Source organism: Typopeltis vanoorti, chromosome 19, assembly GCF_054136105.1.
Source record: "Typopeltis vanoorti isolate ZY-2024b chromosome 19, IOZ_Tvanoo_1.0, whole genome shotgun sequence".
Classification (NCBI taxonomy): Eukaryota; Metazoa; Arthropoda; class Arachnida; order Uropygi; family Thelyphonidae; genus Typopeltis; species Typopeltis vanoorti.
The window spans coordinates 33,484,428-33,511,834 of NC_143567.1; the positions used below are offsets into that span (position 1 = coordinate 33,484,428).

Sequence of the window (27,407 nt, forward strand, 5' to 3'; positions counted from 1 at the left end):
CTTGATAATATATCACCACATATTCTGAAGGAATGTGCCAGGGAGTTGGCACATTCCTTCAGAATGTATCTTGACATATTTTTTTAATACGAGTCTTGTACTCGGTCAAGTCCCTAAGGAGGGCAAAATTGTGCCACTTCATAAAGGAGGTGATCGAACTCAAGCATCAAACTATAAGCCTATCTGTGTGTCACGTGTTGTGGTTAAGTTGTTGGAGAAACTTGTGAGAACTAGGATCCAGAGTTGGGTTGACAACAATGGTATTATCTTTGATCAATAGCATGGATTTGCTCAAGGGAGGTCATGTTTTAGTAATCTACTTACTTATTACAATAAGGTGACTGCTTCCTTGGACAGAGGAGAAGGATACACGGTAATATACTTAGATTTCACAAAGGCTTTTGATAGAGTACCTCATGATAAATTGATAATCAAACTAGAGCAGATGGAGTTGGATATTAGATTAGTGCATTGGATTGGAGATTGGCTATCTGATAGGTATCAACAAGTTGTGTATGGGGGTGCGATATCCAGAAAAGGAAAGTCACTAGTGGAGTGTCTCGGGGGTCTGTTTTGGGGCCATTACTGTTTAACTTGTATATTAATGATATAGGTGACGATTTGGATGGAGATATTCAGCTGTTTGCAGATGATGCAAAGTTGGGACGAACCATGAAAGGTAGTGAAGATGTTGTGGTCATACAAGAAGACTTGAATAAATTGAGTGATTGGGCATGGAAATGGGGATGCGAGTTCAATGTTGCAAAATGTAAGGTTTTAAACTTTGGAAAACAAAGATGGGATGCAGAATTTATGGTTGGTGAGGATATATTGCTGGAGGTGGAAGAAATAAGAGATCTGGAGGTGATAGTGGATAAGAATCTGGAATTTAGGGGACATATAGCCAAAATTGTGAAGACAACACAAAGGCTTCTGGGAATGATGCAGAGGACACTGATGTGTAGAAGTAGGGAGATTCTTGTTCCGTTGTATAAGGCTTTGATTAGGCCACACATGGACTACTGTACCCAGATTTCATCACCTGGTTTTCAGAAGGATGAAGAGATGTTGGAAAGGATCCAGAGGCAACTGACTAAAACAGTTTCTGACCTCTGGAGGGTCGAGTGAGGAAAGATTGAGAAGATGTAATTTGCAGAGTCTGGTGGACAGGAAGAAGAGGGGAGATATGATAGAGACCTACAAGTTGGTAAGGGATTGTTATAGGATCAATGCTGCAGAAGTTCTACAGAAAATAGTGGGAGATCGGGGGAGAACCAGAGGTCATCCTTGGAAACTGTATAAAGAGGGTGTGAGTAGGGGAGTGAGAGGCAGGTTTTTTTCATGCAGAGTTGTAAATGATTGGAATGCCTTGCCTGAGAGCGTGGTGTATGCAAGGAGTTCGAATGTGTTCAAGGCATGGTATGATGAGCTGTGTGTGTGTATGTGTGTGTGTGTGTGTGTGTGTGTGTGTGTGTGTGTGTGTGTGTGTGTGTGTGTGTGTTTGTGATAAAGGGCCCTCCCAGATGAGTCTTTGACTCCATGAGGTCTTGAGGTAATAATAAATACTGGCCTAGTTGGACAATTGACACATGATATCAACTATCCTGAATGTCTCTTTATTCATTGTGTCATTCACCTTGAGCATTTGCATTTAGTAAGCAAACACTTCCAGTTCAACAATATCAAAAATTGCGTTTGAGAAATTATGAATTTAATTCGGACAAGTGCAAAAACACATTGTGAATTTAGAAATTTTATTGAGGAGCTGGAGCTTGAAGAAGTGACCTTTCATTCTACTGTATTGTAAGATGGCTATCAACCACCAATCCTGTGAATAAATTTGTAGCTCTTTTTGAACCAATCATAACTTTCATGAAAGAAAAGAAAAAGAAATACCCACAACTAGAAGATCAGGGATGGGTACAGGATCTGATGTTCTTTACAGATGTAATGCGGCACCTCCAATATTTAAATCTGGTACTTCAAGGAAGGAACAAAATTATTACAGAACTTGCCCAATCAGTTTTCAGAATAAAATAAAGCTTTTTCAAAGAGATGATTTGGCAACAAAGAAATGTGAGCACTTTCCCAACCTTAAATTAAGAATAACTGTTTTTCCTGATGTTGAAATTAAACACAGTAAACTGAAACAATACGAAAGAAACTTAGAAAGACTTTATAATGATTTTGAGAATAGGTTTCAGAAACTAAAAAAGTTAAAGATATGTTTTGAATTTCTTGTGAATCCTTTTGTCATTGATGTCATCAACGATGGATGTCCTGTTGTTGCACCTTTTACCATGGATGTTGCTTCAATAGAGACAGAGTTTATTGAACTGCAGGAAGATGTGGGTTTTATGCTAGTACATAAAAGCTCATCTGTAACTGACTTTTGTAAACAAATCCCAGAAGCAAAGTATCCCTATCTTCAGAAAACTGGTTTCCGAAATACTCTCTGTTTTTGGGACAACTTACTGCTGTGAATCTCTCCTCTCTGCAATGAAATCTGTCGAGTCAAAACATTGTGCTATCCTCACTAACAGCCACCTCACTGAGCTTCTTAGAACAGCTTTGACATCCTACCAGCCAGATTTTAGACTATTAACTGCACAAATGAAGACTCAATCAAAGACTTCAATGAGTAGAGATTAAACATATTCTTCTTTAGTGAGTAGGACTACTATATAGTTGTATTTTTTATTATTTATAAATACAATTTTAAAATAATATTTTCTGCGGCTCTTGAACATTCAAAAATCGATGAAAATTTTTGTGAATCCTTTTGTCATTGATGTCATCAACGATGGATGTCCTGTTGTTGCACCTTTTACCATGGATGTTGCTTCAATACCAAAGTATTATATGTGGCTCTTATTACCAAAGAACTTGCCCACCTCTGCCTTATACAATGGAACTAGAACTTCTTTATTTCTACAAGTTAAGGTCCTCCACATCACTGCCATAATCTGATGTGATGACTTCACAACTTGTGCAATGTGACCTCTGAACTTTGAATCCTTATCAACCTCCACTCCAAGGTCTCTTGTCTCAACTTCCTCCAAAATTTTCCCACCAAGTGTATACTTTATATCCCATTGTTACCTACCAAATTTGATGACCTTACACTTTGCAACACTGAACTGATAGTTCCATCCTTTTGCCTACTCATACAATCTATTCAAGTCGTCCTGTAAGGCCACAACATCTGCACGATTCCTCATCACTCTCCCCAGTTTTGCATCATCTGTAAACAGTTGTATATCACCAGTTAAACCAATCCAAATATCATTAAAATACAAATTAAATAACAATGATGCATCTGGAGGTTATTATATTTCTTGGGAGAGAATACAACTAAAAATTATGTTGTAATGTTTACCGGCCTGGTTGGCGAGTGGTTAGCATATCTGCTCTCCAGCCAAAAAAACTGCAGTTTCCAATCCTGCCATGGGCATGGATGTTTATGATTGTCTATGAAAATACTAGTAGTGGTGGTGGGAGGTAGATGGTATTAGTGTAGTTGCAGTTCATTGTAGTTGGTGGATTGAGTGGAGATTGAGTGGTTGGTAGATCAGGTGCTCTCCCTCAATGAGTCTTTGGACTCCCTGGAGGTGTCACATAATAATAATAATAATAATGTTTTTGTGTTATCATTAGTTTGTAGCACAATAAAACATGGATAAGAGCTGATAAGACCTAAAAATTACTTTGTCTTGCCTAATATTTTTACTACAGATAAAAGGATGGAAAAAGGCATATGCAAAAATCCAGGGCTGGATAAACCATTAAACAAAATAAGCACATGCTTAGGGCATCATGGAAAGGGGGGGGGGGGGGGGGCACCACAGAATTTCTGCTTTAGTTAGATGATGAATTTAATTAAAATTAACTTTTAATTAGTTTTTCATTGTTTTTATCTTTTCTTACTGTTACCTACTTTGTTTCAATAAATAATGATGTGTAGAAGGCTTAATAAAACTCTAACCACATGCATGACAATTCGTTTACACCGTATATTTACTCACGACGCTTTCTGGCACTATCATTGCATCAAATGAGGTAATTTTTTATAATTAACGTAACCATTTTATTTTCCTGTCTGTTTTAGGTCTTGTTTTAATAAATTATGTCTTATAAAAGGCTCCAGAAGCAAATATAAAACAAATCACGTGGTTGTCTCAGAAATGCGCCTCCAGTAAAAGGACCAACTGTTGCAGAAGTGTGACTCCGGTAAAATAAGAGTTAATTAAAGGACGAAATCACAAGATTCAGATGTAAGCCGAAAATTAAATTGTTTGTACGATTTTGCCTGTGATATGTGTAACCGTGTTTATTGCCACCTAATATTCAACAAAATAATCTTTTTATTTCTGTATTTAACAGATCCCAAGAACCAAGATGAAACGTGTTCAGTTAAGTGGTGCACAAAAGCGAAAACTATCAAAAAAGAAACAAGAGGAGACTTTGGAATTAGATTCCAAGACTGAAAAGCTGACTGATTTCTTCACACAAGTTCCACAACATTATATACCAATTCCTGATCAGAGACAATCTCCGTCATCAGAAGTAAACACAAATACCACTTTGATCACTTCAAAATCAAAAATGATGATGTTGGAATCATCAAGGTATCAAAAGCAGGTTCATTTAGCACGTCTCACTACTGACCTCACCATCATCATCAAATTCTTGACATGCACCCTCAAGGGGTGTACAGGATATGATAGTACTACATGAAAAATTTACATCATTACTAACTTCCTATCTACAATTTTCCTCCAAATCAGTCTGTTACTTATCAAGACTCCAACATTACCAGATCTTATATTTCTATTGTCTAAGGCACTTTGTACTGTTTCAATCCACCTGTTTTGGATTGACACTTGTTTTGCTAATCTTTCCTCGCCCATTCTGTTTAAGTGACTATACCACCTGAGATTAGCTCTGCTAACGCATTCCTGGATGATGACAATGTCAAGTTCTTTCCTAATATTCTCGTTTTTAATATGATATTGCCATTGATGCCATCTGTTCATGCCTCTAACCTTTCTCAGGACTCTCATATCTGCGGTCTCTAGTCTTTGGTCAAGTGCTTTACTTCTGACTCAGCTCTCAGATCCATAAGTTAAAACTGGTTTGAACACTGTCCTGTATACAGCTAATTTAGTGTTCCAACTAATTTCTCTCTTATTCCATATGAATTTATTCAATTGACTTCCTACCATACCAGCTTTGTTCATTCTGTTGTCTATTTCCATATTCAATTTACCATCTTCATTAAAAATCATGCCTCATAAGTAGCTGAAATGTTTTACCTTCATTCCCAATGCAGTTGATATTTTCAATGCTTCTACCTATTTTTATTGTCTTTGTCTTGTTATTGCTGCCCTTCACACCATATCTATTACAACAGTTATTCAATTTCCTCAGGGAATCTTGCAGACTCGTAGCGGATTTATTTAGAAGTATGATATTGTCCGCATAAAGCAAACAATTGAGATTAGCATCTCCAATTTTGATATCAGGTTTAACACCACATTCCTTCATAATGTGACCCATATAGATAATGAATAACAGAGGGAATAATGTACATACTTGTCTGACACAAGATTTAACATTAAACCATCTTCTTGTACTTCCTTCAATTCTGACTGCTGACTTACAACTCAAATAAACACTATGTATTTCTTGATATAATGCCCCATTGACACCATATAACTGTAGCGTATTGAATAGCTTCTCTCTTGGCACTTTGCCATATGCCTTTTCCAAATCGATAAAACTTAAATACAGATCTCTGTTATATTCCCATGATTTCTCCACTATTTGTCGTAAAGTGAAGATCTGATCCTGACAGCCTCTATTTGACCTGAATCCAGCTTGTTCTTCACCAAGATTTTCTTCCACAATTCTTCTCAACCATTTCTCAAGTATACTTGCATATATCTTACCAGGAACACTCAGTAGGGATATACCTCTGTGATTCTCACATTCAGTTTTATTTCCCTTTTTATATATGGGTACTATGAGAGCTCTACTCCAATCGTCTGGAATTTGTCCCTCTGTCCAGGCATTCTGAACTATGCAGTGACTGTAAGACTTTTAGACCACCATACTTCAGCATTTCTGGTCGAATATCATCTACTCCTGCTGCATTTCCACATTTCAAGCTTTTGATGGCTTTTTCTACTTCAAGTATGGATATGTATTCCTGACTGCATGCCTGGTCAGTGTTTTTGATCACTGTGCTCTCATCACTGCTTGTTTCATTTAGCAAATTTTCAAAGTAATTACTCCATACTTCAAGGATATCTTTTTCTCCCGTTTTCATGTCACTTTTATCATCTCTAACTCCTTTTACAGCACTCTTTCCTCCATTCCTAAGCTTCTTTAACAACCTCCAGAATATTTTGCCACCTTCTTGATATTTATTTTGTATGTTCTTGCCAAAGTCCTCCCATGACTTTTGTTTAGCTAGTTTTACACACTGTTTAGCTTTCTTACATTTGTCTCTGTATTATCTAAGAGCACAAGCTGACTTATTTGCCAGGAACTTTTGATATGCTTTCTTCTTTTCCTTCACTGCCTCTTTAACTTCTTGTGTCCACCATGGAGTTCTGATTTTTCTATCCTTGCGGACAACTTCACCAGATGCCTTTCTAGCTGAATCAATCAGGGTTTTCTTCAAGGCTTGCCACTGAATCTCCAAGGTTTGGTTCCTGTTCTCAAACTCTTTCATTTTTCCTTCAATAATTTTTGTGTATTTTAGTCTACAGTTCAAATCTGAGAGCTGCTCAACTTTTATTCGCTTTAAAACTTTCTTACATGTCATTCTTTTCAATATGAAATTGAATTTTATCCTGCTCAAGACTAAATAGTGATCACTTCCAATTTCAAATCCTCTGTACACTCTGGTGTCCTGCATGGAGAAAACATCACTATCAACAATAACATAGTCAATGAGACTTTTTTTATTCCTTGCCTCTTCTCTCCATGTGAATTTGTGCACATTTTTATGTTGGAACATGGTGTTAGTAATAACCAGTCTCCATGTCCTGAGCAGAAATCCAACAGGTATTTGCCATTATTATTAGCTTTGCTCTTTTCTCCAAATTTTCCCAAAACATTTTTGTATATCTGACAATCACTTCTTACTCTGCTATTTAGATCCCCAACAAGGACCAACTTTTCCTTTTTCATTGTGTCAGTTGCTTTCTCTGGAGCCTCAAAAAATTCCTCCACGTCTACCTTAGTAGAACCTTCTGTGGGACCATAGGCACAAATAAGTCTCATTGTCCAGTTCCCCCATTCTGATATTTGCCCACATCAGTCTACTTGAGACTGCCTGCCATTCAAGAAGATTAGCTTCGTATTTTGTGTTGAATACTATGGCTACTCCTTCTTTTCCTTGATTGTCATTGCCTGAATATAACATTTTGTATTTATTGCTCAGAAAGATCTCACCAGTTTTTGTCTTTTTTGTTTCAGTCATCCCTATTATGTCGATCTGGTACTTATCTAATTCCTCAGTTAGCTTCATTTCTTTGCTATTCAGTCTTCTTATGTTGATAGTACCGATCTTTAACTCTGGTAATATTGAGTTGGGGTGTGTTTTCAGATTTGTTCCAGTAGCTGACTTTTCGCTGTTCTCCCTGGTTAGCTGGCGAAAAGAACGGGGGGCCTTGTACTGGGTGACGCCCCAGCTGGCATGAAATTTTGTCATGTTGTACCATCATTTTGTATTTTGGTTTAACCAAATCCCAAATTGCCAGACCATCCTCGTTCATTCAGTATCCAGGTAGATACCCAATAGGGTGCACCACAAGAAGGTAAGGATTGGACATTAGGTCAGAAGCCCTGGTTGGCTCTCTGCATTCCTTTAAAGGCTATGTCGAGATCTCCTCTCAGTTATACAGCTCTGACCCTTAAGCACCCCTGACATACTGACCTCACCTTTGTCTGTAAATTCTCTTGATATCCCTACTGCAAATGTTGATGCAAGTTGCTTTACAAAACATTCTGAGGTTGAAATAATTGCTGAAAATGAAAGTTTAGTGGGCCATGGTGATGGTGGTGAAATGATTCAGTCTGCAAAAGATGAAGTAAATATAGCAAAAGATCCAGGGTTGTGGCTTGATTTCTCTGCTGATGACGTGGCTTATTGGACTGCTTGTGGACCCAGTGACTGTCAACATCACAATGGGCCATTTGACAAGTCTTACCGACATTTCAGTAGTGGCAAACCAGTAAGATGATGTGCCACATAATGCTACTTCAGTGACTTCATCATCTACTGAAATTGAAAGGTATTCTCAGTGTTGTCAAAAGCTGACTGATGCTTACCCAGAGGACTTGAACACTATTTTCTCAGCTGGGCTTCAGCAGTTTCACTCATATGTGCACCATAAGTTCAGTGTAACAAAAAATGTAAAAACAAGATTCAGTCATGCTGAACTTTATAAAATAATTGTAGAAGACAATATTGAGTGTGCCTTTCCAAATATAGACATTGCCTTTCGTGTATTTTTAACATTGATGGTCATAAATTGCTCAGCTGAGCGTTCATTTTCTCAGTTGAATATATTAAAAATCCCATCAGAACAACTATCCAACAAGGCAGGTTGAAAGCCTTATCTCTACTAAGTATCGAATCAGATGTGTTACGTAAGATTAATTTTGAGGATCTGATCAAAGACTTTGCAATTAAGAAAAGTAGGAGAAAACTTTTCAAATCTAAATAAAGTTGAAGTATACAAAAATAAACATTATTTTCCATCTTACTATAAGTTTTGTTTCATTTTGAAAAATCAAAAATTATTTTATGGTTTATTATGGTTTATATTTTGAATTACATATATATGGGGCACCAAAATCTTTTAGGTGCTTAGGGCCTCTATGGGTCTTAATCCGGCCCTGCAAAAATCAGAATATGTAGTGTGTGCTAGCAACTTTCTTCTTCTGGGATACTACACCTCCATACACAACTTACTAATACCTATCTGAGAGCCAGTTGCCTATTCAACTCACTAATCTATCATTCAATCCCATCTGCTTCAGTTTAGTTACCAACTTGTGGTGTGGCAATCTATCAAAAGCCTTTGCAAATTCGAAGTATACCACTGTATACGCATCTCCCTTGTCCAATACATTCGTCACTTTGTTATAGTAGATAAGCAAGTTGTAAAACATGTGCTCCTTTTAATAAAGCCATGCTGATAAGCACATAGAATACCATGCTATGCATGCACTTTTGTATCCTATCTTTCACCAACCTTTCCAATACCTTAACTACAACTCCAGATATACAGATCGGCTATAATTTGTAGTCTTAGCCTTATCACCACAAAGGTGAAGTGGAAAAATTTTACCTTCCTTTCACTCCCTTGGGACTTATACTGTTGCAATACTCTTGTTGAACAATATAAGTCAGGTAATAAACATCTTTTCATAATTTAGTTTTATTTGGTGTTGTAATACTGTTAAGATAAGTTATGAATAATGTCCAACACCTAAACTTGTCAATTAGAAAGTAACTACAATAACTTTCTAATTGAGAGTTGTAACAGATGCTCCTTTTTAGCATTCATGTGTGACTGCTAAAAAGTGTGTACATGTGCACTCACATCTTTGATGTTTTCAACCTATTTCTCCATATATTTTTGTTAGCCAAACAGTGATTAGCAGGATACTAGATCTGATCCATGGCCATATGAATCGAATATGCAAAGCCTGTGAATACTTATTCTGATGAATTTTCTTAATTAGTGCCTAATCTGCATTTTTTTTCCATAAAAAATATCTTTTAAATATAACAGTACTACACATGCTTTTCTAGCAAGAAAATTATGATTTATTTTTATAATCATAGCTTTTATGAAATTCTTCACAGGGGATGCTCAGAAATTATTAAAGATTAAAAGTATTCATTTTAGAAAAAAATGGTAATACATAAAAAGGAATTTGATTCTACCTTAGGGTAACTGGATTCTGAGGAAGGGTTATAGAATGAAGGTCTGCAATACTATAGATACATTCATTATCCTGATGTTGAAACAGCACCCATTTTTTAAGCACTCCAAAATAATTTCCAAGATGAGGAATGCCAGTAGGCCTAATTCCTGAAAATACTCTCTTTGAACAATTTTCATTTGCTATCTGCAGAAATACACAAGAGCTACAACTTAATAACAATTGAAATATTTTTTATAAATTTTCTTATCTTTTACAAATCAAATCTAAAAAAAATATCGGGTATACAATTTTAATATAAATGGAAACAAACTATTATAAGTAAAATTGAGCAAATAATTATGGCATTATGGCAAGGTACTCATTGCCAAGAGAGAAAGGTTTATGGTTTGAGAAAGAGAGAGAGAGTGTTAAAAATGTTTTATGTGCAAGTGCAAGAAATATGAGCCATGGAAAGTGGAAGAATGAATTATCCAATATTAATGATAAGGCAGGATAAAGAAAGTGCTATAGAGAATGTGGAAAGAGTAAACTATATTGGATAACATATGAATGAATGTATGAAAGAAGTAGCTGAAGGTAATGTAAATGATAAGGTGACAGAGCAGCACACTTATTCACAGGAAAAAATGTGAGCTAGATTGACTGCAGAAATGGCTGGCATATGTTACAGCAGGAGTAAGAACAAAAGAAAAAAAGTGAAAAGTATGAAAGTGCGAGAAACTTGGAATGAGGAGAACGTATATTGTATGGAAATTCCATGATAAGAGGTGTACTTAATGAGAAGGGATGAAAGCATGTTCTTTTGTTCCATTCTGTCACACCAAATTCCAAATCACTCCAGCCACTTTGATTTTGCACAGTACTAATGTACTCTAGATTCTTGTTCTTCAAACTGTGGTCCTCGGAAATTTCCTGGTGGTCTGCCAAAAATTTCTTTGTCTCTCAAAAACAATGCTCCAGCCACGTATATCAAATTTTCTAACCTCTAAGCAGCAGCAGATGCTACACTAGCTAAAAATTGTAATTTTATAATATTGGATTTAATAAATAAAATACTATCTACATTGGTTCATGTTTCTGTCTTAGCCGTCAGCCAGTCTGCAAAATATTTCACCTATTTTCCCCGGTCCGCAGGTGTAAAAAGGTTGAAGAATGCTGCTCGATTATCAGTTCGTTGTGCATGGTTATTATTATCGTTTTATTTTTTACATCATTCCCATGCACGATCAATTGATAATCTAGCATACATTAGTATTGTGGGTAACTTTGATAATCCAGAAATCTTGTTTTGAATCTCTCTCTCTCTCTGTCACACACACACATACACATAGATGTCATCACATAATGCCATATAAAGAAAAAGCTGATCGCTTGGCATGATTCTTATTACCCATCTTCTACAAGTGGAGCCAATTCAATGCATCTATGTTCAATACTGATGAGCTAAACAAATCAGTTCCTCATAAGAATGATGAATTGGTCTTTTAATATTTTGCTAGAAAGACCATTAAAATAACAGAAAAGTCTAATGATCCTGATGATATTTCCATGCCTCCTCATTATACTAGCAGTTTGCACTCTGGAACAAACCCATCTTATGCCATCTCTGCACTCTCATATATGCAACTAACATCTACAACATTATGCATATCTGGTCTATTTCAAAAGAGCATTTAATGTCTGTTATAAAAGTACTAATCTACTGTTATTAGTTCAGTTCTATAAAATAATGCAGAAGGATATGGTAGTTGCAGTTCGTTGTAGTTGGTGGATAGAGTGGTGGAGCGGAGAGTTGTGGAGTTGGTGCCTTCCCCTCAATGAGTCTTTGTACTCCCTGGAGGTGTCATGTAATAATAATAATAATAATAATAATAATATAAATAGCACATTGTTACTGTGGTTAGGCTAAGGGTTATATGATTATATATCAGAATAGTTTTTCTGATATATAATCATATAACCCCAATAGCTACTCCAAGGCCTTCAAAATGCACCGCAAAGTTCTCACATCATGCAATGAAAATCATCTACTGATCGGATTTGTTCACAAATACTTTCTCAGCTACTACTATTTGTAGTCTGTCTCCACCCTTTTATGACTGGTTAGTAAGTTTCCTCTCTGGCCATTCACTGTGTGTCATAGGCCGGGATCTTCTTTTCTGACTTTCATACTAAAGTAGGAATATCACAGTATCTGTTCTTTTGCCTACTATCTTCCTCTTATTCACTCATGGCTCTTTCTCACTGACTTCAAATCCTGAAATAGCAAACTGTTATCAATTTTAATAACAGTTTACCATTTCTTCTCATTTGCTAAACCCTGCAGGACTCAAACATCTCAAGACAATTCACAACTGACCCTTAAATTCTGATCTCAAAGAAAGTAGGACACACTAGTCAATTCAATGCAACCAAAACACAGCCTTCTTTCTTGCAAAAAATAAAATAAAATAAAATAAATAAATAATAATAAAAACAAAATAAAAACAAATTAAAAAAATAAAAATAAAAATAAAAAACAAATTTAAAATAAATAAATAATATTGAATGGCATAATAGTAAGAATGTGTAACAAGAGAGGACTGGTATATGTGGATGCTTGGAGTGCGTTTGAGGAAAGAGAGGAATTGTATGCGATTTTCTTAGCCTTAGCAAAGGCATTTGACAGGGTGCCACATGATAAGCTGATATTTAAGTTGCAGCACATGGGTCTGGATGTCAGATTGGTCAACTGGATTCAGGATTGGCTGTCTGATAGGTATCAGAGAGTTGTATATGGCGGAGCAGTTTCAAGGAGGCAGAGGGTTACAAGTGGGGTCGAACAGGGCTCAGTACTAGGACCTATATTGTTTAACCTTTATATCAATGACATTGCCAGTGGATTGCAAGGGGATATTCAGTTGTTTGCGGATGATGCGAAGCTGGGAAGGATTATTAGTAATAGTGCAGATGTGGTAGCCCTGCAAGAGGATTTAAATAAGCTAGATAGATGGGCAAATGAATGGGGATGTCAGTTTAATGCAGCAAAATGTAAGGTCTTGAGGTTTGGGAAACATCGATGGGATGCTGCATACTTTATGGGAGGAGTTATACTGGAGGAAGTAGGGGAGACAAGAGATCTAGGGTTGATGATTAATAGAAACCTGAAGTTTAGGGGACATATTGCAAAGGTGGTAAAGGTAACACAGAGGATTGCTGCAATTATGAGAAGGACACTGACCTGCAGAGATAAGAGGGTTATCATTCTGTTGTATAAGTCTCTGATCAGACCACACGTGGACTATTGTTCTCAGATTTGGTCCCCAGGATTTGAAGGGAATAAATTAACTGTGGAAAGGATACAAAGACGGATGACAAAGATGGTTTCAGGACTGTACAAGGATAGTTATGAGGATCGGCTGAGGGAATATGGACTGCAGAGTTTGGTGGATAGAAGGAGAGGTGATATGATTGAGACTTTTAAACTGTTCAGAGGTGGTTACAGGGTTGACACTGGGGAGTTCTTTCGCTTGGTTGAACAGTGGGAAGGAGTGATGACAAGAGGCCATCCCTGGAAGTTACGAAAGGAAACTGTGAGCAAGAGGGTAAGGAGTGGTTTCTTTGCGTGGAGGGTGGTTGAACCGTGGAATGCATTGCCTGATGGAGTGGTGGGAGCGAGAACGGTCAATGAGTTTAAAGAGTGGTATGATAGACTTTGTGTTTCTTAAGGGGGGACCTCCCCTTGATGAGTCTTGACAGACTTTATGTTCTTAGGAAGGACCTCCCACGATGAGTCTTTTGACTCCATGGAGGCCTGAATAATAATAATAATAATAATAATAATAGAAAAATAAGATCTCATTCATCCCTTTTTACATTTGGATTGGAAAAGACTGCATTTATTTTTTTGAACTGACATTTACTTCTTGGCATCTGTAACAGACATCCATGACATCTATAGCTTCCTCAGTCACCAAAACACTTTTCTTCATCTTCTTCTGAAGATGTTACTTCTCATCTGTACAGCTGCGAATTTTGCCTGTTCAAGATTTTCCAAACTTAGAATATCATTGTCGTATCTGGATTTTACACCAAAAATCACCCTAAAACCCTCGTTGCTTTCCATAGGAAGACAATCTGGTTAACTTTTTTTTAAATTTTTTTATGTCAAGCCTACACAAAAGGTTAGTTGGTTCACCTATAGTACAAAGTACTATATAAGGAAAGAGATTTGAGAAAAGGAAGAACTTGTTCACATTGGATTTGAAGGCCTGTGCATTGTATTCCTTGGGGAAACAAACAGGAAGGAGGCTATTTCAGAATACAGCAGCACCAATGAAAGAGAAGGAAGAGAAACTTACTCTGTGAGTTTTTCATCTTCCAGAACAGACAAACCAGCCCCATGCACACACATCTACAGTCATAAAAATTGTCTGGCCCCAACCCAAACTAAGTGACAAGCCAGTTAGATTTATACCAATTTATACCAAAGTGAGATAAAAGTGCTATAAAAAGGAAGAAGTAGATCAAAAATTAGAGATCAAAATTCAGGGCTGCAGAGGTTGCACTGTAAGTCTTTGATGGTAAAAATTTATCACCCTTCTTAGGAATGGGTTGTTCATTGGCTAAGAGGGTGTACGATAGATATGAATGGAATGAGAGAGCATAAAAAAGGTGACATAGAATAGGAGTCAACTCTGAAGCACATATGTTCAGGACAATTGGAGGAATGCTGTTAGGACCAGGGAACATTTTGGTATCTAATTTGGACAGGATTTTTCTGATCACTTTCAGACACTGAGTGTTGAGTGCTTGGAATGGATGGGTAACATTTACTAAAATCATTTATTCATGCATCTGAGGAAAATGTATGATGCCAAGAAATTGGCTTTTTCTGTGAGTGATGATGTAATAGATCCATCTGGGCAGTAGTGGTGGGAGCAGTGCTGGACAAAAGTTATGTCCAAATGCTTTGGTAAGAGAACAAAAGCATGACAAACATTTGGGCACAATGCAGGTTCCCTGTTTTCTGCAATCTGGAAATCAATTCTCAATACATTGATAATTTTCTGCAGCTGCTTCAAGCACTGGTAACAGAAAGGGAAGGTGGTGTTCTTGATAATAGCCAGTTGCAGTATGCTTCATTTTTTATTTGTACAGCCTGTACAACTTTTGGAGAACCAAGGCTTACTTACAGGATAGAAATTTATCATGGAATAGGGAATATGTGTGTCCATACAACTGAGGATTACTTCAGTGATGCATTCAGTGCATATGCTTGGTTGGAAGGCCAAAGACAAAAATCCAGCAGGGAATAGAGGTCAAACCAACTGGTGTTCTTATAATGCCAGATGATTCTTGGTTGGAAATGGCTATGTGGTTGTTACTCAGTGCAGGGTTGCCAGATTGGCCATTTCATGGCCAAATTTCAAAAATTTGGCACTTTTTTGAACTCTGGGCCATGAAAAAATCAGTTTGGCCATTTATGCAAATGTGGCCACTAATTTGGCCATTTTTACAAAGATTTCAAATCATATGCATTATTTACTTAGTTTAATATTGTTGTCGCATTGTAAGGTTAGCTGTTGGTACCCCTTTACACGGCATTTGGTTGGCGGTGACGCGCTTGATGCAAATTGACTGTTACTGAAAATGTTTGTTCGATGACGTCATAATGAGCCTTTGGTAGCTGGCTTATAGTTTCTTACTATGACTCCCTCAATAACACCAAGCATGCTTGAGCTTCATTCAGAACTTGTATAAAACAAGTACACAAAGCTCCCGCTCGCTATTGTTGCTATAAACTTGATTGAGTTCTGTTGATAAATACCACCAAACACAATGCAGCTTCGTTTTGTACTCGTATAAAACATGTACACAACAGCCATACCAGCTTGGGTCCATGTCCATTTTGATCATCTCTAGTTAGTTAAGGTGTAGACTTTGTGTTGCAAGTGTTGTTCTGTTGCGTGATATCAGACATTTGGAGCTATGATAGTTCTATATCATAAGCTTTCATACTGGAATATTTTGCATAAACTTTACCTGCATTGTGACAATATGCAAGTAATATGTTCAATTTTGTAAGAATGGTAATTAAGTGATTTTAGTATAATTAATGAATAATTTTTTAATATCGTTTATAAACTCGATCTTTATCTTGCTTATATTTTTATTATTTTTCCTTTACCAGATTGGTGTTTGCTGTGCCAGATTGGTATTTGTACTACAAATTTTGTAGTACTATTATCTATAATTTATTTTTTGTTTCTTCATTTTCTGAATTGAGATATATTGTTTTTTTTCAAGCCCTTTAAAATGCCTAAGTACAAAAGTGATAATAGAGGTGGAAGAAAATATAAAAAAGAGTGGGAAGTAAAATATTTGTGGCTGAAATCTTCTGATGATGGACAACATGCATATTGCACGTATTGCAAAACTAATGTGCTGCCAAAACTTTATAACATATCTGTTCACGAAAAATCAAAGAAACACCAATATAAATCTCCCAGTACATCACAAACAACTGTAGATAAAGTTATCAAATCATCCATGAATGACCAGGAAAAACAAGCAGAAATAGAACTTAGCCTTGCAATAGCATGTCATTCCTCAATTCGTGCTGTAGATCACATAGGTGAAGTAGTTAAGAAACATTGCCAAAATAGTGTTTTTGGTGGCATTAAACTGCACAGAACCAAATATATTGCAATTATAGAAAATGTAATTGCTGCTTCATTGAAAGTATGTATTACTAGTAGATGAATCTACAGATACTGCAATACAAGAGCATGTGTGCATAGTTCTTAGATTTTTTTTTGCAATGAAACAAATAAAATTCACTCAGCTTTCTTGGGTCTTATACCTGTTGTAGAGACAACAGTGGAGGTTTCATTTAATAAAATTTCAGAAGTGTTAGCTTCATATAATCAAACTTTTAAGAACTGTATTGGATTTGCTAGTGATGGTGCTGCTGCTATGGCTGGAAGTAACAATTCCCTGTGGACTACGATTAGAAATGAAAATCCAAACTGTATTCAAATGAAGTGCATTTGCCACTCTCTGACAATTTGTATACAGCATGTATTTTCAAAGCTGCCATCCAATGTTGGATTCATTTTGACTGAAATTCCTTCGTGGTTTGCAAACAGCAATATGAGAAGAGAAGATTTTAAGGCTCTTTTTAAAGTGATGAATTCAGCAGTCGAAGATGACCAGGAATGAGATGCACCCCTTCCATTTATGAAATTATCCAAGACAAAGTGGTTAGTGAGAGGTAAAGTCTTCAATAATATACTGCTAAATTGGGAAGAATTACTTCACCTGCTGTGAACAATCTGGAGGTCAGGATACAAGGTATAAGGCATGGTTGATAAAAGGGATGTTACAAGATAGGATGAATTATTTTTACTTTGTATTTGCTACTCCCATTGTTAAAGAGTTCGAAAGGCTTAATGTTTTGTTCCAGCAATATTATGTTGTACAATCTTTGATGAAGAGATAGTCTTTATCAAAGGCTGTACAATGAAGATGGAACATGCAAAATAGTAGAAAATGTAGACTTTAGAATTAAATTTGATCAAGAAATTAGGACGTACTTGATCAGCTTTAGCACTTCTCCTAATACGGAATAAGAAAATAATAAAATAAAGTCTGTGAAATTTAGGTGCCAAGCCATGCTTCAAGAATCGTTGAATCAAGTGAACTAGTGGCTCCTTGAGTCAGCTGATATATTTAAAGGTCTGTCACTTTTAAATCCTACTGTTATTCTAAGCCAAACAGAAAAGGGAAAATTTTCTGATCTGCCATTTCTGCAACTAATACACGATGTTGATGTAGTCGAAGACCAATACAGAAAAATTATCCTTGTTGCGTGGAATGAAGAAGAAAACTTCAAACAAGATGAAATCCCTAAGGAAGCTTTAGAATTTTGGCAAGCAGTATCCAAACACAATAATTTTAAAGAACTGTCGAATTATGCCCTAACATGTCTTATCGTGCCAGCAAGTTGAACGAATTTTTTCTTATGTAACATCTATCAAAACTAAATCCAGAAACAGGATGCAAATTAAACTGCTGGATTCAATTGTAAGAATCCATTCATTCTTAAGTGATAACAATATGTGCTGCCAAAACTTTAAATGTACAACCAAAATGCTACAAATGCACAACAGCAAAACTCTTTATGACTCAAATGTATAAAAAGAAGAACAAGATATTCAATATCTTGAGGAAGTGCTGTCAAATTAACAGCTAAGTTTCACTGTAAGTATTTTAAGTTTAATTAAAAGTATTTTTGATGATATGTAATTGAACATATAGGCATAATTTATGCACACTTAATTGTTGGTATGTTAATTCACACAATTCAATCATTTTATATCTTTGGCCTAATACTTTTCCAAAGAGGCCATTTTTGACCATATTTTCTTTAAATTTTGGCCATAAGCTGTTGTGTTTACCTGGCAACCTTGACTCAGTGGGAGAAGATATAAGCACAAGATTGTGATCTGAATCACCCAAAGAAGATACAACTTTCACAGTATACTTAGAGAGATCACTCATGAAGAAGAGGTCAGAGTGTTTGGAGATATCTGGTGGGAATGTGAACAATTTGTGTATGGTCAATTGTACGTCTGTGCACTTAGATAAGCAACACCTTTACCATGAGTTGCCTCAGTCCTGAAGATAAGTCAGGCGCAAACTTTGTTTGCTTACACTTGGATAAAGGATTAAACTAAATTTATTGTAGTCTAACCAAGTGGAAAAAAAACATCTTTCTCTAAATCCAGAGTAATTTAATAATAAGGTGGGACACCTTTTGGCAACTCGTATAGGTAAATATGACTTTTCCATTGCTTCCACCTTGGTATCACTACCTCTGGGTCTGGCTCCCACTGACGAGACCTCAATAAAGGTCGAAACCGGTCTGGGTAGTAGCCCTTCCCTTAATGCGTAGCATTATACATGTCTGCAAGGAGATGTACTTTGCATTATTGGAGATACTAAGACAAGGAGTGATGAGAGCTTGGGCCACCTTTACCACGAGTTGCCTCAGTCCTGAAGATACGTCGGGCGCAAACTTTGTTTGCTTACACTTGGATAAAGGATTAAACTACATTTATTATAAGGAAAGCCAATTGATATTGTGAATATTAAAATCTTTGAGGAAGATAACCTCACTGTTAGGAAAATTCAACTGAAGGATATCAGTGTTTAAGGAGAGGAAGCCAAAAAGTTCAGAGTGGTGTGGCAGTGGGAGAGTGATAGAGACACCATATGAATTTGACAGAGTGAGGCAGAAAGATTTTCAGCAAAACTAGATCATAGTTGGGAGATTCTAAGTCGAATGTTCTTTGGCATGGTATGTCAGAGTAATTTTATACACAAATGCCATTCTTGAGCTGAAAGGAGTAGATGAGCGTACATGGGAAAGTTGAGAATGGCAGTGCTTGGAGAGGCTGAAATTTGGGTTCTGTCAGGAAAAGCAGGTGAGGTTTGCAGACTGGAGACGAATGTGGACATGGTTGGGCTGGAACCGAGACCGTGTATTGTGAAGTGGATCTGGAATGCTCTGTGAAGTTTGTTGTTGTTGGCCATGTGGGTCATACATGTTCCCTAAATTCCACTGGTACCTCATTTCATTCTGTTTTGTTGTTTTTCTTCTAGTTGTTGGTGAAGTTGACAACAATGTTCACAATGGCTAAAGGTAATGTAGGGCCAGGCTTGTATACAAGACTGGGGAGAAATAACTTTGAGGTTATTTACAGCCACCATTAATTCTGATATGGTGGCCATGTGACAGGTTACTTTCACCAATCGTGAGATTGGTGAAAGTAATGCTATGCATGTTTGTGAATTACACTGGTAAATGTACAATGCTATGCATGCCCGCAAGAAGATGTGCTTTGCATTATGGGATACTAAGGCAAGTGATGAGAAGTTATACCACATTTGCCACGAGTTGCCCCAGTCCTGAAAATACTTCAGGTGCAAACTCTGTTTGCTTACACTTGGATAAAGGATTAAACCAAATATATCATTGATAAAAATGTGCACAAATTCACATGGAGGGAAGATGCAAAAAATAAAAAAGTCTCACTGCCTATGTTATTATTGACAGAGATTATTATTATACAGACACCTCCATGGAGTCTGAAGACTCATCACAGGAGACCCAATCTATCATATCTCTCCTTGAATCCCCTTAACAGACAAATCAATCATAGCTGATTCTGGAAACCCATTCCACTCATTCACAACTCTCCAAGCAAAAATCTAGTCTCACACCACTACTAACCACACCTTTATTCAACTTCCATTGATGACACCTTGTTCTCATCCCTCTAGCCCAGTACAGAAACATTTCCCCTGCATCTATCCTATAAAACCCTTTTAGCAACTTAAATGTCTCTATCATATCCCCTCATTTTCTCCTATCAACCATCTTCTGCAATCCACACACCTTCAATCTATCCTCATAAAGAACATTCCACAGGCCACTCACCATCTTGGTCACTCGCCTCTGAATCCTCTCCACTGCCTTACTCATTCCCAAGAAACCCAGGGGAACAGACTTGAGCACAGTAATCTAGATGTGGGTGTATCATAATGCATTATAATGAGAAATAACAACTTCCTTATCTCTACTTGTTAATGTGTTCTTCAATAGCCAAGTAATCTTAGCAACCTTAGCAATATGTCCTCTAAACTTTATCTCTCTATCTACCACCAGTACTCCTAAATCTCTAGCTTCATCTATTTTCTGGAGTATACAGTGCCATCAATGTGATACATGGCTTGTAATCTATTTATCTCAAAATGCATAACTTTACATTTCTCAACATTAAACTGACACCCATTATTACCCATACTGATAGCTACTTAAATCATACTGCAAGCTCTCCACATCACCGTTATATCCTATATCGTTTATGTACAAATTAAACAGCAATGGTCCCAGCACTAAACCTTGAGGAACACTACTAGTCATCTATTTTTGCCTCGATTCTGCCCCTTCATATACCACTTTTTGATATCGGTCCAGCATCCACCCTGTTATCCACTTATGTTTGCTTTCTGCCTCTTTACACTTATGTGGTGCATGGGGCCACGAGTTTAGCATGCCATCCTCTTTGGTCCAATGCTGCTTCTCTTGCTCTCCCCCAGACTGACCATCCTAATTTGTTTCGTTCTTCGATTACCATCTGGCACCATGTCATTTCGGGTCTTCCTTTTACCATCAGATGCCCATGTCAATGCTGTTCTTGTGTGTTCTGATGTTGGCATTCTCGACACACATTGCCTATCCATGTTCATCTGCGTTTCTTTAACTCTATTGTGATAGGTTTGGTTTTTGTTTTGTTGTCTATTTCAATATTTGAAATTTTATTTGGCCAGTAAATTTTGAGAATTCTGTGAAGACATTTTGTTTGGAAGGCATCAATTTTATTTTCTTATTGTTTGGTTAATTTCCATGATTTGCTTCCATAAAGTAGTACAGATTTAACAGCTGAATTAAAAATTTGCACCTTTAAGTTTATTTTTATATGTGATGAGCTCCAATTTTTCTGTAAAGTTTTAAATGAGTAGCAAAATTTTTTATTCTTGTTGTAATGTCTTTGTTGATACCACCTTCCATGTTGACAGTTGCTCCAAAGGTAATTAAAAGTGTTTGTCACTTCTACTTGATTTCCATTTATAAAGATTGGGTCATTCTTTTTACTATTAATTTTTAATATTTTGGTTTTCTTCTCAGTGATATATAAACTTATTTGTTTAGCAGTTTTCTCTAGCTTTTTTGTCTTAATTTTAATGTTTTTAAATCTAAATGATAGTAGTACAATGTTGTCAACATAGTCCAAATCTTCTAATGTGGTATCAATGTTCATCTTATTCCAGTTTTCAGGTTTTTTCAGGGTGTGCGCATTATCCAGTCAATGACAATGATGAAAAGCGTTCCGGACATGACACAGCCTTGCTTAACACCAGCTTTGATGTCAAAACTTTTGGAAGTTGTTCCATTTAATTTGTCCTTTACTTTCATCATACAAATCTGTTATGATATTTATTATTTTGTCAGGGAATCCATAAATTTTAAAGATTTTCCATAGACATTCTCTATCTATGCTGTCAAATGCTTTAGTAAAATCGATGAAGTTAAGATATATAGTTGAATTTAGTTCCACACTCTGTTCCATTATGTTTCTAAGAATAAAAATTTGATTCAATGTGATTCTTCCATTTCTAAAACCTGCTTGTTCTATCCTCAGTATTTTCTCAGTGCTATCTTTTATTCTATTTATTGTAATTCTAGTGAAGATCTTTGATGGTACTGACAATAGGCTGATTCCTCTCCAGTTGGTGTAGAATGTAAGATCACCTTTTCTTGGAATTTTGACTATTTGTGATTCTTTCCAAGTACTTGGAACTTTCTAAGATGCCCAGATGAAATTAAACAGTTTATACAAAATCATAAATCATTCTCATCTTCAATTATTGAGTCCCCTTTTAGGTCAGCTTTGAGCAATTCAGTACTAATGTTATCACTTCCACTTGCTTTTCTCTTGAATCTTGATTGCTTCCATGATTTCTCCCATGTTTACATCAAGTTCGAAATCATTTAGTATCTCCTCAAAAGGGGACTCAATATTTGGATTTATAGATCATGTTTAACATTTAATAGTTCTTCAAAGTATTCTTTCAATCTTTGTTGGACTTCTTGCTCTTGAGTTAGTTGACCGTTTTTAACTCCACATTCATTCTTCTGGTAGGTTCCTCCAAGTTGTCTTATAATTTTATAAACTTCTCCAAGATTTCCGATATCATTCTCATCTTCAATGAACAGCTGATAGTAGTTTCTCCTGTCATTTCCAGCAGAGTGCTTCACCATTTTATGTACTTCTTGGTATTGCTTCTGATATTCTCTGCACAATCTTTCTGACTTGGAATTATTTATTTTCTCTTTTATTGTCTTCCTTTCTTCAATTAGTTTTAATGTATTTCCTTAATCCATTCTTTGGATTAAGGAAACAAACTTGCCACTCCTAAAATATCTTATGGAAAGAAGTTAAAGGCTTCTTTCCACTTTTCCCAGTTGGCTTCAATCTTCTTTTCCTCGTCGTTACCATCTGATTTTTCCAAAACTGAGAATCCATTTTTCAGTTAATTGGTAAATTTCTCTTTTGTTTTCTTTTCCTTCAGTTTATCTATGTTATATTTAATTTTCTTATTCTTTCTTAGTTTTGAATTTCTTGCTAACTTTAGTTTGACTACCGCAATTAGCAGAAAATGGTCTGAAGCTACATCAGCTCCTCTTTTGATCCTTACTTGTAGTGTCCTCTTGAAAGTGTTACATATATGATCGATCACAAGCAATGTGATCGATCTGATTTTTTGTTTTTTATTCCATGTTATTTTGTGAATTCCCTTATGTTTAAAGATACTACATCCTATGATGAGGTTATTTAATTCACAGAAGAATGTAAAAAGTTCTCCATTTTCATTCTATTCACCACTCGCTTCATTATCCATCTTTCTTTTTCCTACTTTAGTGTTCATGTCTCCCATCAAAATTAGTAGGTCATGTTTAGGAACTTTGTCATGAAGTTGATCATAGACTAGGGCTTTCTCCATTTCTTCAGCATCATTTGTGGGTGCATATGCTTGTACGATGATCAATTTCATAAACCTTGAGAAAAATCTAGCTTTAATTCACTCGTTTATTCACTAGGTTCCAATCCATTAGACTTTTTTCTTGTTTTCTTGCTTACAATCACCGCAACTCGTTTTTCATCATCTCCACAATACAATATTCATCTTGCACAAAGCTTGTTCATTTCCAATTCTTCATGCAAAATATATCCTACACGTTCTTTTGAAATGCCTATAGTCTCAGCAATTTCATGCACTCTGACTCGCCGGTCATCCAATACCATATTGGGCACTTGATCAATGATTTCTGGTGTTGTTACACTTTATAAACGTCACATGGATCATCTTCAAGGCTGGTAAGGCCATGTTTAAACTCGGCAGCCCATTTCTTAATTGTCGAAGAGTGCCCATAAACTTTTATGAACTTCAAATGAATTTCTTTTGGCATTAAAACTTCTTTTACAAAGAATTTTATAACTGCGCAATACTCAATTTTATCCATTTCAAGGGATACAGACAACACATTTGCTTCAGTCAGCTGTATAAAACAAACTACTTGATAGAATGACTTTCAATTTCACATGGATACTTATGACAGATGTACCAACTTTAAAAAAAAAGTCTTGCCGATAGTGTTGCCATGTATGGTCGAGGCTGAGAACTTTTCAGACCACCCTCGTATGAACAGCAGTTAGCGAATAAAGCAAAAAAAAATAAAAAAATCCTAGGGAGTTCTTTTTATATGTTGTCAGCAAAATTAAAAATGATTATGGTAGGATGGCATTGATTGGAGAAAATGGTATAATGACAACTACTGCAGTTGAGATATTTAATGAGAAGTCCATAAAGTCTTATCCTTATGAATGTGAGAGTTTGAGTACAGTGGATGATGAGGAGGAGAGACTGACTGCGAGCGAGGAAGAAGTATATGTGGAATTAATATTAATAAGGCTGTGTGACACGATGAAATATCAGTGTCCTGTGATGGAACATGCTAGGGAGTTGACATCTGCCTTGACATATTTGTTTGATATGAGCCTGACACCCTCTGTCCAAAAAGAAACTGAACTTTTCAAAAATAGAAGAAACAGCATATCGAAAGAACTGTTTGGGATTCTCTTTAGCTTGCATGGCTAATTTCCTTTCATAATCTGCTTTTGCTTTTCTTACCACACTCGTTACCCTTCTGGCCTGTGCTTTATACCGTTCATGTGCTTGCAGGTCACCATTCTCCTTAAATTCCCTCCGTAGTTGTTTCTTTTTTTTGCAGCTCAAGCTTAATGGTGTTATTCATCCATTTTACTTGATTTACTATTCGGACTCTAGGTATACAGCCTGCAAATGCTCCTTGACCACTTCCCATGCCCTATCAACATCCAGCCCTTGCAGTTTTACATGCCATGGCACTGAACCAAGCAATCTCCTAAGCTTGTCATACTTGCCAGCATGGTAATTCCACATGTACCCCATCTCAATTATAATTATAATTGACATGTGTTTTATTTTCTATCAAAAGTTCGGTTTCTTTTTGGACAGAGGGTGTACATTGGGTTAAGTTCAAAAGGAGTGGAAGGAAGGCAAGTACTACTTCATAAAGGTTGAGAGATGTCAATCATCAAAATTATAGGTCAATCTGTGTGTCAGGTATTGTGGTTAAAGTGGTGGAAAGACTAGTGAGAATCAGCATCCAGCATTTGGTTCATAACAATGGTATTCTTTGATGGACAGCATGGATTTGCTAAAGAGAGGTCATGTTTTTGTAATATACTTACTTATTACAATAAGGTGACAGCAGCGCTCGATGTGGTAGATGGATACACAATAGTATACTTATACTTTGCAAAGGCTTTTGATAGATTACTGCATGATAAGTTGAAAGTCAAAGTAGAGCGAATGGGGTTTGACATTAGATTAGTGCACTGGATTGGAGACTGGCTATTTGATAGGTATCAACAAGTTGTGTATGGGGGAGTGATATCCAGGAAAAGGAAAGTCACTAATGGTGTGCCTCAGGGGTCTGTTTTAGGGCCATTACTGTTTAACTTGTATATTAATGATATTGGTGAAGATTTGGATGGAGATATTCAGTTGTTTGCATATGATGCAAAGTTAGGACAAATTATGAGAAGTATAGCAGATGTGCCTTACAAGAAGACTTAAATAGGCCCAGTGAATGGGTACAAGATTGGGGATGCCAGTTCAATGTTGCAAGATATAAGTTTTAAAATTTGAAAAACAAAGATGGGATGTAGAATTTACTCTTGGTGGGAATATATTGTTGGAGGTGGAGGATAAAAGAGATTGGGATGATGGTAGATAAAGGATCTGACATTTAGAGGATATATTGACAAAATTGTGAGGACAACTCAACGAATTCTGGGAATAATTAGGAAGACACTGACTTGTAGAAGGAGATTCCGATTTCATTGTATTGATTAGATCACATGTGGACTACTGATAAAGTTGGAGAGGATCTAGAGGCAATTGACCAAAAAAATTTCTGATCTCTGGAATGTTGAATATGAAGAAAGGTTGAAATTATGCAATTTACAGTCTAGTGGATGGAGGATCTAGAGGCAATTGACCAAAAAAATTTCTGATCTCTGGAATGTTGAATATGAAGAAAGGTTGAAATTATGCAATTTACTGTCTAGTGGATGGACGGAAGAGGTTTGATATGATAGAGACGTAAAAGTTAGAAAAGGATTGTTATACGATTAACACTGAAGGTTTTTCATAAAATGGTGGGGACATGCAGGGGGAAGAGAGGTCATCCCTGGAAGCTATGTAAGCAGGATGCGAGCAAGTGAGTGTGAAGTAGGCTTTTTGAATGGAGAGTTGTGAATGATTGGAATGTATTGCTTGCGAGCGTGATGTCTGCAGAGAATTTGAATGTGTTTAAGGTGCAGTATGATGAGCTGTGTCCAGTGGTGCACCCAGAGGGGGGGGCCCTATCCCCCCCAAAGAAAAAGGAAAACAAATACTAGAAAATTTTCCAAAAATCTTTTCCTAATTAAAATTCATTTTATTTTTTTATTTATGTTGTGTTGTCTTCTATTTCTATACTACTGACAAATTAGCAATCATTGCAGATGCTCAGTCATAGGTCGTATGCAATGCATAGGTGTGTATTCTCAAATCGTCTACTCAACTCGGCCCTCCCCCAAGATTAAATCCTGAGTGCGCTACTGGCTGTGTCTGTGATGAAACGGATTTCTTAGATGAGTCCGTGACTCCATGGGGTCTTAGGATAATAATAATAATATCATTTTACCCCTTGAGGGTACATATCAGGAATTTGGTGCCGATCTATTTATTTGCTTAACTCTTTGTATACAGTTGTTGCACTGCCTAATCATTTCTCATGTTCTGTAGATTTCTCCATAGCTCATCAATCCAAAGTATTGATGCTAGTTGACTACAGTGCTTCTCATAATCACCCAGCTTATAATTCTACATATATCCCTTTTCAACAGTAACCTTTCCTTGTTAGATGAGTTCCCAAACTATACCTCATGATCACTCTCTCATCAACTGGCAGCAGTGTTGATACTGCATTAACAACTGCATCCTGTGAGAATATCAGTTGCTTCCATCATTGCTTAACCATGCAGAGGTTGTCGCTGATCTGACAGATACCAACAAATTGTTTAATATAAATATTCTTACATATATCCAGTGTATAGCTTGGAGGTCATGACTAGCTATGCATGCATATATTACGAGTGATATTCCTCACAGTTTATGCAGTCAGTTTTGGTTTAACATGTGTTATGTAAAGGTAAGTGTGTGATATTTAATAG

At 36.5% G+C, this 27,407-nt stretch overlaps 1 protein-coding gene across 1 annotated transcript in view; it reads right to left on the reverse strand.

The window, feature by feature from the left end:
- Positions 1-27,407, reverse strand: part of TrpRS-m (Tryptophanyl-tRNA synthetase, mitochondrial) — a 155,311-nt gene that overhangs the window by 116,363 nt on the left and 11,541 nt on the right. Inside the window, exon 2 of the mRNA XM_090409148.1 lies at positions 9,971-10,155. Within this exon, the coding sequence (XP_090265274.1) occupies positions 9,971-10,155 (185 nt within the window). The remainder of the gene's footprint in view (positions 1-9,970; positions 10,156-27,407) is intronic.